The sequence below is a fragment of the Phoca vitulina genome, unplaced genomic scaffold (genome assembly GCF_004348235.1).
Source record: "Phoca vitulina isolate PV1807 unplaced genomic scaffold, GSC_HSeal_1.0 scaffold23, whole genome shotgun sequence".
Classification (NCBI taxonomy): Eukaryota; Metazoa; Chordata; class Mammalia; order Carnivora; family Phocidae; genus Phoca; species Phoca vitulina.
The window spans coordinates 25192793-25205798 of NW_022589726.1; the positions used below are offsets into that span (position 1 = coordinate 25192793).

General features: G+C 40.8%; 1 protein-coding gene across 4 annotated transcripts in view; it reads left to right on the forward strand.

Moving 5' to 3' along the window:
* Positions 1-2086: 2086 nt before the first annotated feature.
* The window catches only part of NELL2 (neural EGFL like 2), a 324370-nt gene continuing 313450 nt past the window's right edge, over positions 2087-13006 (forward strand). The window contains exons 1-3 of one of the 4 annotated variants that reach the window (XM_032420483.1): positions 2087-2410; positions 3114-3199; positions 3639-3767. In XM_032420483.1, the coding sequence (XP_032276374.1) occupies positions 3145-3199; positions 3639-3767 (184 nt within the window). In that variant the 5' untranslated portion in view covers positions 2087-2410; positions 3114-3144. The other 3 variants (XM_032420482.1, XM_032420484.1, XM_032420480.1) reach the window with 3 other exon arrangements.

Below are 13006 nucleotides of genomic sequence, written 5' to 3' on the forward strand. Positions count from 1 at the left end.
ATGCTACTCTAAACTTCTGTTCTGCTGTCCTCTTGCACATATAAGGACCTTTGAGATTATATTGGCCACACCCAAACAATTCAGGATAATCTCCCTATTTTAAGGTTACCTGAATAGAAATCTTAATTCCTTCCTCAACTTTAAGTCCCTTTGCCATGTAAGGTAACATTCACAAGTTCTAGTGATTAGGACATGTATTTTTGGAGGGTGGGGAAGGGCATTATTATTTCTGCCACAATGACTGTAAGCAAACATTTTAACATTTTCTGAAGGAAGTTTCAGTGTATGCAGATTTAATATATAAGACAACCACAACATAAAGGGATGAGGATAAAGGGACCAGTATGTTGGTAAAGTTTCTACATTCCAATTGAAGTGGTAGCATATAAACTTTAGAGTAGATGGTGAAAAGTTAAGTATGTATATTGTATTCCTTAGAGCATCAATTTAAGAAACTACACAAAAGATATAATTACAAGGCATATAGATAAAATGGAATATTAAAAATACTGGCTTTTAGTGGGTGGAAACCAAGATGTATTTATCATCCTACAAAGCACAGGAAAGTCCTAACAAAGAAGTATCCAACCTCAAAATGTCCATAGCTCTAAAGCTGAGAACCTCTGCCCAGGTTGATAACCATGCCCTAGCTAATACAATGATTCACCTTTCTTACAGTTTTCCAAAGCTTTATACTTCAGTTTTATAGAAATAGCTCTCTCTCTCTGTAGTCATATTTTAATGGTTTCCATAACTTTAATTAGGTCACATAATTACAGGAGCAGGTTAAACTGCAATAATTTGGGGTATAAAATACTAGTCTTCTGGAGGGAGCTTAAGTGTGTGTCTGTGTGTGTGGGGGGGGGGCTAGAGAAAAGCTTATCAACCGCCAGCTTTCAGCATGTAATACATGAACATCAGAGAGATTGGAGAGTACTCCTGATTCTGTGATTTGATTGAGTACCTGTAGGTTAGGAGAACTTCTACATGTAAATATGTGTGTATATGTATATTTACTTTTCCTTCTTATTTTATCTTCCAGTAGAATTTTAAATAATGGGATTATTTAAAATTTATTTTATGTAACTTTTGTAGATACTTATTACAGTCCAATATTTTGGATGTACGGCTATAGAAAGATCTTTAATTTTCTGACGAGTTACTTCCTTTGAATTAATTCAATTCAATTAGATTAATTTTATTTTGTTTTGCAAATTTAGGAAATTTCATACAACAATACTTCATTAAGTACTGTAATATTTCTTTCTTAAAGTTTACAAAATTCCAAGTGGCATTAAGTCGAAAATTTGATAAAGAGAGATATTTAAAAATTAAACTGAAAAAGTTTCCAGATTGTGACTTTTTTCCCTTAAAAATTCCAAATATAAAGCTAAAAATGTCCCCCTCATCCCTTTATAGTATTATATAGTACATATGTCTCTGCTGGAGACTCAGACTCCGTTTTGGTAACTAGCTGTGTAGGATCCTGTTAGAGAATTCAGAATCTACTTGTTTGGATGGAAAGTTAAGAAACTCATTTGACCTTTGAGCAATTAACATTTTAATCACTTTTGAAACTCTCACTTTCCACTATGGGCATTGAATGTCATTATTCAAAATTTACCTCAAAATTTTAGGGCTATGTTGAAAAATATTATGTACAACTGACCTTAAGCATATTTTTGCCTGTTGAGAATTAGATCTTAGATGTCCTTACTGTTATGGCCCCAGCGTGAGAAGGGTGAGAAGGGTGGGTAGAGCCTGCTTGAGTGTGGTCAACAACAGGGTGGCTCTTCTGTCTTGCCCAGGCTCTGCCTTCTGCTTAATTCTCTTCTCTCTTTTTCTCTTATCCATCCATCCATCCATCCATCCATCCATCCATCTACCTACCTATCATCTATCTCTTCTTTTCGGTGTAAGTAGGCACGCTGGCTCTGGTGCCCTATTCTCCTGCTGTGTGTGCTTGCCCTGGAGAACCCGAGCCCGGTTCTTCGCGTTGTTTGGCAGGGGGCGCGCGAGGTCCCGGAGCTGTCCAGCAGTTCCAGGATAAGTTCTCCCCTGCGCGCTCCGCGCTAGGGAAGCTCTCCAGCGCCCCGCCCCGGGCACGGAACCTCTCCCCCAGGGCTTCCAGGGCTTCCCAGGCTCGCCACCTGCCTCTGCCAGTCTCTTTCTACTTCGTCCAGCCCCACCTCGAGAGTCTAGCTTGCTTTGGCAGCCCTTCTCCGCATGCCCCGGAGAGGGAGTTCCTTTTCCAGTCTCCGGGGCTGCTTCGGAGCCCAGTGCACGATTGTACACCGGCTTCCCTCCTTTGCCTAAAGGGCGGCCGAGCGCGTCTCCTAGCCTCGCCTTCTGCGACTGGGTGGTCCTTTTTCTCCGTCCGTCTTTCAAGACACGCGCCCGAAATCGAGGGGTGAGAGCAAAGACCGCCCATCAACTTAGCATCTTGAATTTAGACCTTTCCCGAAAGAAGGTTGGCGTTGCCTGGGTCCGCGAGTGAGGGAGGTAGGAGGGCGCGGCTGCAGCAGCTCCGGGGCTCGCCGGACGGGGCTTGGAGCCCGGGCTGGAGAGGGACGCGCAGCGCCGGGCCTCGCCCTCGGCGGTCCCTCCCTGCCCCTCCTCTCCCCGCCTCCCCGGGCCTGCCCCTCCCGCTCCGGGGGAGCCGTCTCTCCTCCGCGCGTCTCCGGCGCTCTCTCCATTGTCTCTGCCTTTACAACAGGTTCGCGCGGCGGGGGAAGACGGGCGGGTGCGGGGCCGCCCCACCCCCGGCTTTCTTGGGGCCGCCTCCCTTCCTCTGGGTGTGCGTGCCTTCGGCTGCTTTTATTCAGCTCCGGAGCTAATTCCCCGGCGGAGCAGCCCCCGAGCGTGCCCGACCCCTCCCTCTGGGCCCCCGGGCTCTGCCCGCGCTGCCGCCTCAGCTCTGCGTGTGGGAATGATGTGCGCATTGGAGGGTCTAAGTTCTTCACGTGCCTGGGGGGTCTTCCCATTTTTTTCTTAGGAAACCAAATCGTATTAATCCCACTAATCAGTAAATGCGAGGCAGCGGCAGAAGGCACAAACGTTATTTTCCCGCTTGATTCCGAGAACCTCTTCGATTTTTATTTTTATTTTTAAAGAGGGAGACGATGGACTGAGCAGATCCACACCATGGAGTCTCGGGTCTTACTGAGAACAGTCTGTTTGATCTTCGGTCTCGGAGCAGGTGAGTGGCCCAGAGCTGGGGCGGGGGGGACGGATGGCCCTCGCCTCGGGGCAGCCGGACTGACTGGGGACGCCCTGTTTTTCCTCCACCCGAAGTAGGTCTGGAGTGGGAAGCTTGGAGTCGCGGGCGGGTTTGGATTTGGATTTTTCTGAAGCTTGCCTTGGTGATGGCAGGGCCGGTCACACCCCTAGTCCAGGGTCTAAGGGCCGAGGGGGAACTTTGCACTGAGAGGGGTTTAAAGTAGGTCAGGGAAATGGGACTGGGTGCTCCGCTATTTAAAGCTTGGCTGCTGATCTCAGGTAAGGCTCTGCGCGGTGGAGGGAGTCGCCTCTCTTGTCAGTTCCCAATACTGTCTCCAAAACGCGGTTTTTTGCTGCCCTGGAGGAAGAGGCTTGTATTTTGATGGAGCTTTTTCTTTCTCCCCCACCCTCCCCACCAGTTTGGGGGCTTGGTGTGGACCCCTCCCTACAGATTGACGTCTTAACAGAGTTAGAACTTGGGGAGTCCACGACTGGAGTGCGTCAGGTCCCCGGGCTGCATAATGGGACGAAAGCCTTTCTCTTTCAAGGTATGGAGTGCGTGCCGAGTCCCCAGTGCGGTTTCAGTTCGGGTAACCCCGGAGGAGTTGGCCTCACAGCTCCTCCTAACTTCTGTATTGCCTCATGGATGGCAGTATCTGGAGCTGAGACGTGGAGGGGTTAACGTGACACACACACACACACACACACCTTCCATCTCTTTTTAAGTGGTTTGGTTTTTCTCCCCTCCCTCCCCCTCCTCCTTACTTTGTACTCTTGCCAGTTCTAATGGATAGTTCCTTAATTACTGTACAGAAACTCCGATGGCAGATGGTTGATTTTAGAGTCTGGGGAACAATGAATTATAGCACAAACGCCTCATTTGGGTGAAATTGATTTAGGTAGAATATAGGATAGCTTAATCTTAGTTAAGACACGGCTCTCTGAAAGTTTCAGGTACAATGGTGCCTGGTTGGGAGGAATTTCTTTATGTGGAGTAGCTTTCTGGAAAAATGAATACCTCTCAATAGTTTTATCTACTGTATATCACAAACGTACTATATTTGAAACGACTCCTCATTGAAAGATCATGATTCTACTCCATCAATGTCAAGAGAAAGAGAATAATATTCTCTTAAATATTATTTTGAAATCTTTCAAATAAATTTTAATTCAAAGGTATATCTTGTATCACCATTAATTGTATACTTAATATTATAGAACTTTTTTTTTTTAATCAGTGGGTGTTGGCCATGCATAAATGTCTATATTTTAATTTATATTTAAATGTGTAGTCAGAAGCAAATTCCAATGCATCAAACCATCACCTTGATTTACCAAAGCTTTTGAATATTGTTTGGTTTGTGGAAAGATGTAATATGAGATTCTAAAAGGTGGCTAAATACATACAGAAAGATTCATTTCACATATGGTGAAGTATAGATGAAAGCAAAAGAGAAATGAAGTTTGGTTTAACATATCTAATGGACTGACTGAAACATCTCCCCAGCCATCCAGATTTTTCTTTTGTGATTTGGGTACCATGGGTTCAAGAGAAGTGCAACTCATAATTACTGAAGAGTTGGATATGCAAAATAAAACCACTTAAGCAAATCTGCCACCAAGATACAGACATAAAATAAAACTTGAATGTCTCTGTAGTGGTGTTGTTGCCTGAAATAACCAGTATGTGTCACCATGGACAGTAACACTAAAGCTTACAATAAGAAAAGGAGGAAATTGACATGTGTTGCATTTATTTAAAACAAGTTTACTCTTCTAAAAAATTAAAATGTAATTTTCTGTTTTAATTATGGTGAGCCCACTAAATGTTTTTATTGTAACAAATATTTGTGATAATATTTTATTTACCTACAGGTCTTTTTTGGGGAGGGTTGGGGATGCAGCTTAGATTTTGAATCCCTTAAAAACAATGACTAAAATTAATAAAGGAAATAAGACCAGAGTGTCAGCAAAATTCACAAAGTATAATAGAAGTGTCATTAGGGTTAAGCTTCTGTTTTTTCTTTCTTTCTTCTTCTTTTTTAAAATCTCTGATTTTCAATTCCTGTGAACTGGAAGCAAAGTTATCTCAGGTCTGCTAATTTGAGTAACTGGAAAGCTTTACAGAAGCTAAAGCTCCTAATAAACAAATGGTGTTGAAGTGCCCTTAAAATTTCCAAAGGTCCTTTGAATTATACTAGTGTTCTTCTTAGGTTCTTCTTAGTTTCCTCTGAAGAGTATCTGAGCTGTCCCAACTAGAAACCCTCAGGACTTTGCATTTTATGGTCTCATGCTAGACAGTTAGACAGTTTCTAGGAAATAGTCTAAGGCACTAATATCTTTTCCTGGTTAAGTTTTTTAAAGGAATATTAAGTATTCATCTTTATTTAAATTGCCAGTTCTTCAAGGTAGGCATTGTGTTGCAAATGAATTGTCCATTGTAACTACATATCAGGGCACATAGATGAATTGTTTTTATGTCCTTGTTGGTACCAAGCCCTACACTTAGAGTGAATGCCTAACAAATATAGTTTTTGAGATTTGAAGATGTAAAATTTCATTTCCTGCCAAATTATGAACCTTATTATTTCATATAGCCAGTCATTCAGCAAATATTTGCTACCTGCTGTGTTCTCAGTAAGCATATATTACTGATCTGTTGATTATGCTGTAATAACTTCTCTTATTCTAAGACTCAGGTTATGAATTGACAACAGGTGGATCTTTGGCTCTGTCTGGTAGTTTTGCATTACCTGTTAAAAAGTCAGTTCTGACTCCTACTGCTTCTCTGGGATTCCATGGGTTTTAGAGAGACAAAAGCTTTCAGGCTCTGGAGATTTTATGGATTTGATTTATGGTGAATTCAGAGTGCTGCAGATATTTTTGTATAGTGTGTAAAATGTCATAGTAGGATAGTAACAAATTTCAAAACCTGTGAGATGCTCTCAGATTTCATATAAACCTATCAGATAAGTTACTTTGTGCTATCAGATATGTTCTATATAGATAGAAGAGATTTTGAACCAGTAAATTTCTTCTGCAGTGGTATAACCATCTTCTTTTGTTTCTTAGCTTTAAAATAAAGAAATCTCAGCATATGATTTCCCAGTGATTTTTGCTCATTTAATATTGCTTCTCCTTTTGACTACTTCATTATTCTCTTTAGTGGTATTTAAGATGCTTACAATTCATTACTTTTTGAAACTATAAGTAATTTTTGTAAATTATTGTGCAATATGAACCGATTAATTAGTAATTATATTTTATTATATATGTATAATGAAAGCAAATGGAAATATATTTCAAAGTCATACCTGGTTTTTATCATAATAGTAACTATAGTATCACTAAAATTGTTTTGTTGTTGTTGAAATTTGATTTGTAGCTGCATTGGAAATTGAAGTAAGAAGATGCTAAATTAGATCATCCTTTAATAAATGTGGCTTTTTATCTGTGCCAATTATAATCATTTTCAAAAGGAAAAAGTATCCAGGCAACAGTTTGGAATCTACATCAAAATCTTCTAAGTATTTCTAGCAGCCGTCTGACTCATAACCACAAAAATACACTTACATTTTAAAAAAATAGAGGACTGAATGCTGACAATGAAAAAGACCTACGAAGGCTCCTAAAGAGTTCTGAAATTTTAAGGATTATGCAATTATAAATAGAATCCTACCTACCTTGGTTAAAGTCTAGGAGGTATTTGTAAAGACAATGTTCATAATAATCTTTCTTCTCTATACATGAGAGACCAAGAATGAACACATAAGAAGCACAGTTCTGGGACTTTCTAGCAACGTTAACATGATTTTTAGATCTTTGGTTTTAACAATTTGTCTGGCCAGATTCCCAAAGTTGATAGTTTCATCTGTTGGTTTAATAAAATTTCTTCTAAGGTGTTCACAGATTTTATAATGCCATTAATCCCCACAAGAGAAGTAGATAAAATCAAAGCGTATTTTTTTTCCTGAGTTGGTAATTTGAAAATAAGTTCGGTAGCTATTTTTAAGGAACTTTAAGATTTAAAGATTTTATTTTTTTAAAGATTTTATTTATTTATTTACTTATTTATTTATTTGAGAGAGAGTGAGAGAGAGAGAAGGAGCAGGGGGAGGGGCAGAGGGAGAGGGAGAAGCAGACTCCCTGCTGAGCAGGGAGCCCAACGTGGGGCTCGATCCGGAACTCCAGGACTCCAGGACTCCGGGATCATGACCTGAGCCGAAGACAGATGATTAACCGATTGAGCCACCCAGGCGCCCCAAGATTTAAAGATTTTAAAGGAAGGGGTGCCTGGGTGGCTCAGTTGGTTAAGCATCTGACTGGTGATTTCGGCTCAGGTCATGATCTCATAGTTCCTGAGATGGAGTCCTGCAATGGACTCTGCCCTCAGTGGGGAGTCTGCTTGAGAGTCTATCTCTCCCTCTGCCCTCCCACCAACCCCACTCATGGTCTCTTTCTCTCTCTCTCAAATAAATAAAATCTTTAAAAAAAAAAAAAAAAGATTTTAAAGGGAAAAAATGTCCACAAGTCTACTCATGTCAGTGTTTAAAAATAGGACTGAAATTGGGCATTTGGTGGTGGGCCATTGACTTTAGTAGGTAAAGGTAACTGCATTAAGGAAAGTGAGGTTAGGCTGCAATGAGTATTTGTCAATATGATGGTCAGTGAACATCCGTGTTCTTAGGAACAATGGTCATTGGTACCCCGATAGAACCTGAGCCTATGTTATGTTACCTGTCAAGGGGGAACTAAGATTGTCCATAAAATTGAGGTTGCTAATCAACTGACCTTCAGGTAAGAAATATCTTCTGGATTATATGGGCCGGTCCCATGTAAGCACAAAGGTCCTTTAGATCTGGAAGAGGGAGATAGAAGAGTCAGTGTCAGTGATGCAACAAGAGAATGACTAGACCTGCCTTTGCTGGATTTGAAGATAAAAGTCAGCCATGAGCCAAGGCATGGGGGCAGTCTTGCAAAGGTGAAAAAAGGCAAGAAAATGGATTTTCCCTAAGAGTGTCCAGCACTGCTGACACTTGATTTTAACCCAGTTCTGACCTCCAGAACTGTGAGATAATAAACTGTGTTGACTTAAGCCCCTAAGTTTGTGGTGATTTGTTAGAGTGGCAATAGGAAACGAATACAGATTTTGATACATGGTGGAGGCTGCTGTAAGAAATACCTAAAAATATGGAAGTGGCTTTGGAATTGGGAAATGGGCAGAGACTGGAAAACTTTTGAAAAGCATGATAGGAAAAGCCTAGATTGCCTTGAATAGACTGTTAGAGATATGGATGATGGCAGTTCTACTAGTGAGGACTCAGAAGAAAATGAAGAGTAGGGTAGAGAAAACGAAATCTCCTTAGAGAATACCTAAATTGTCACGAATAGGCTGTTGGTAAAAATGCAGACATTAAAGACACTGCCAGTGGGGGCTTAGATAGAAATCAGGAATATGTTATTGCAAACTGGAGACAAGGGATCCTTGTTATGCAATGGCAGAAAACTTAGCTAAATTGTGTCCTGCAGTTCTGTGGAAAGTAAAACTTATAAAACATGAACTTAGGTATTTAGCTGAGGGGATTTGTGTACATAGTGTTGAAGGTGCAGCTTGGGTTTTTCTTGCTGCTTCTTCCAGTAAAAAAGGAGAGGAGAGAGGCAGATTGAGGGAAGAACTATTAAGCAAAATGAAACCAGAACTTGATAGTTGAGAAATTCTCAGTCTCCCAGATTGCAAATGATGCTAAAGTTAGGAGATTCATTGTCAGAAATGCCTGCTCTGGGGAAAGCCAATGGTGTGGCTAGAAAACCTTTTGGGAGGGCCTCAGAAGTAAGGTCAGAGTATTCAGTTACATAGAGGGCACTTTGAAGAAATTGAACATGTAACTCATGGATTCCTTCAGACATCTCAGCAGAGCCAGTTAAAGAGATGGATTTATCCAGGAAATATCTGTGGAGTAGCCTCTTGTTTAATGGAATAAATGGCCATGGCACATATGGGAGATCTGTATGGTTCCTGAGAATATTATACCAGCAAAAATACATCGGGCTGGGCCTGAAAAGGGAAGTGAGAGGATGTAATGAAAGAAGGTTGTTGGATCCCAACAATTCTACAAGCAAAAAACAGGCTGATTAATCTACTTAGCTGCAAACATGTACCACCTTTCATGAAAAAATAAGGTTGACTAAGAGGGGAGAACTGAGAGCCCAGAAGGCAGAGCTGAGATCCTAAAGGGTGGAGCCAAGGACCACAGAACATTATTCCCAGACTTTGAAATCAAATGCAGTTTGCCTAGATGGATCTCCAAAGTTGCATGGGTCTGATGTCTAATTTTTTTAACTTCTTTTTTCTCTCCTTTTGAATGGGAATGTCTATAATTGTTATACCATGTCTATTTTACCATCAAATTTGGGGACCAGATATCTTGTTTCTTGAGTTTCACAGGTTCACAGATGGAGAGGAATTGGGCCTCAGGATGGATTATACCCAAGGACTCATTTGTACCTCATTTAGATGATGACATTTGGGACTTTTGAATTGATAAGATTTAGACCAGATCTTATTTTATTTTATTTTTTAAAATATTTTGTTTATTTGAGAGGGATAGAGCAGAAGGCAAGAGAGAGAGAGCATGAGCTGGGGTGAGGGACAGAGGGAGAAGGACAAGCAGACTCCCTGCCAAGCAGGAAGCCCGATGCGGGGCTCGATCCCAGGACCCTGGGATAATGACCTGAGCCGAAGGCAGACGCTTCACTGACAGAGCCACCCAGGCTTCCTGAGACCAGATTTTAAACCATGAGTTGATACTCTACTGAGTTGAGACTTTTGGATAGAGTGAATGTATTTTCCATGTGGGCTGGATGTGAATCTTTGGGTATGAAAGACAGGCTGTGGTAAGCTGAATAATGATCTCTCAACCATCCACATACTAAATCCTCAGAACCTGTAAATATATTATATCACTTGGTAAGGGGGAGATTAAGACTGCAGAAGTAATTAAGGTTGCTAATCAGCTGACTTCAAAATATGGAGATTATCCTGGATTATCTGAGTAGGTCCCATGGAATCATAAGGTTACCTTAAATATGGAGGAGGGAAGTAGAAGCATCAGTGTCAGTGTGGTGCATTGTGAGAAAGACTTGATTGGTCATTGGTCATTGCTGACTTTGAAGTTGGAAGGTGGTCATGAGCCAAGGAATGTGGGCAGCCCATAAAAGCTCTAACAAAGGAAGAAAATGGATTTTTCCCCTAGAACCTCCTGGAGGAACACAGCCCTGCAAACACCTTGAATTTAGCCTAGTGAAATTCATTTTGGACTTCTGACCTCTGGAAATGTGAGATAATAAATTTGTGTTGATTCAGTCATTAAAGTGATATGTTACAGCCACCATAGGAAGCTAATATATATGTTAAACATTAAGATCCATTTATTTTGTAACCGAATTAAACTTACTCTTGAGCCCTCTCTCAACTATGCACGAGAGTGTGTTTGTAGGGTTGTTGGAAACTTGATCTAGCCAGTTAAAATTGTTAGTCATTTGTGACTTAAAATAGTTTCTTACGTGTAAGGTCAGAGTCTTCATACTAAATGCTGAGTCTTTAAGAAATTCTCTCCATCATTTAGCTATGAGATCATTCTGAGAGCAAACAGCAAAATCAAGTGTTGGGCTTTTTGATTGTATTTATTTTTCAAAAAATATACCTTTCCTCTCCCAAAAAGTTAATGTAGAGGTGAAGGGGGAAAATTAGCATGAATATTTTAAAAGTAGAATGGATAGCACTCAGCATGGTGTTTGGCACCCAGTGAGTGTGGTAGTCCTAATTATGGGCAGGGGCAAGCATAACCGGAAGTCTCTTACCGAAAGTGCCAGGGCTCTGTGGGATGTCAACTAGGTTTGCTTTGGGAGAAGCAGGAGCAATCTTGACAGGCTCTGACAAGTGGATGACTTTGAATGTCATGGCTGAGGCACACCCAGGTGACACCTAAAGTCAAGAGCCCCCACCTTTCTTTGGCTTTATTTCATCTCCTACTGGCTCCTTGTCCTCATGTTGGTTCCAGACCCCAGTCTTGCAGACATCTAGCCTCTTTCCCGTTCTTATTATTATCTGTCTATAATTCAATATCTGCTAACTGATAACTTAGGTATTAGACATTAAGGCCTTACAGTGTGATATGTCTCCTGTTGATTTTACTTCAGTTCAATTAAATTTTTTTTATTGCAGTGCTTCTGTGTCTAAGGATGGGACACACAGTATAATGGAGGAAGGAAAATGTTTACATAAATTATTACTGGAGGTAAAACAAGAACTGAAATTTAGTTGTACATAGTGAAAAAGAAAATTGGGGACTTTATCTTAAAGGAGGAAGCTAAAAACTATGAAAATTATATGTCCTAGTATATATATGACAAAGTGGAGGTAATCATTTAACTCTGGGTTAATTATAGGAACAAGTAGAGTAAAATCAAGTGTTGATTGTGTGTGTGTGTGTGTGTGTGTATTTGTTTTTATAAAAACATGTGAGGACTCTCTCTTTACCCTTTTAATGCAAAACCATTATGTTTTGAGATATTTGTCATAATGGTACAATTTTTATTTTTCATTTTTAAAATTTAGCTACCCGTGTCAGACCATCATAAGTTAGTGCCTTTGTGTGTCATTGGAACATTTTTCTTACATGGTTTTTATCAACTTTGTGAAAATTTTCATCTTTTGCTAGCTAGGTTCCAGTTAGCATTGACATTGAAGAGGTAGATGTATGTGCAAACTCATTTTATCAAGCAAACAGTTTATTAGTGGATATTTTTGTTATGATGACTTGTGTTTCACCACATAAACTCAGTTGTTGAAACTCAGCTATGGGCCATTGTAATTGAGAAGAGCTAGGGAGGGAGCGGGTGGGAAGAAAAGTGGAGCATGACTCTTCCCTTTCCCATTTGGCCCGCTGCCAGCCACTGGGCACTTGGACAAGTGTTCGTTGAGTTGTTCTTGATGGCACTTCTGCTGACATTGTTTATTCTGGGAGAGGGATGGGGAACCCAGGCAACCACATGTCTTTCCCTACAAAGGGGAGGTTTGCTCTGAAAGGTCACACTCTACTGGCCTGGACATAGGGAAGAAGTGGTGGAGGTAACTCTAGGTACATAGTGATATGCAGTAGTAGTTAGGCCCATGGGTTCCAGAGCTGGACATGTTGAGTTTGAACACCCTGTTCACTAGTTGCGTGACCTGGACATTGTTACTTAACTGATCTCTGAGATAAAAACAGTACTACTTCTTAGAGCTGATGTGTAGATTATATGAATGAAACTGTGCCTGACATTTACCAAACGTTTAATATATGTTAAATATTTTTTCAATTTTGGAATTAGCTTAGCGGCAAGTCATGCTCCTTGGATTTTTTTTTTTGTAGAGGCTTCCAGGTAGAAATGCTGGATTTTGGGAGTAAGCTGAAGTGAGATGACTTTCACATGAGGGAGAGAGGACAGGCAAAGGTCAAGTGGAGAGGGGGAGAAACTGGCTCTGAAGCATCTTCTGTTCTATTTTTGCTGTTTTGGCTATACTGGGTAGAAGAGAATATGCAGATTTGGGTAGAGAGGGATGAGAACAAATGGCAAATGTGGAGAGGAAGGAGTATAATTTGCCCTATACCACTGTTCAGAAGTGAGGGGACCATAGAGAGAACCAACATAGCATGAGCTCATAGCATGAGCTCGTCTAGAGGCTCATTCATAGCATGAGCTCCTCTACAGACACAGAACACACATTACTTTCTAAGCATATTAA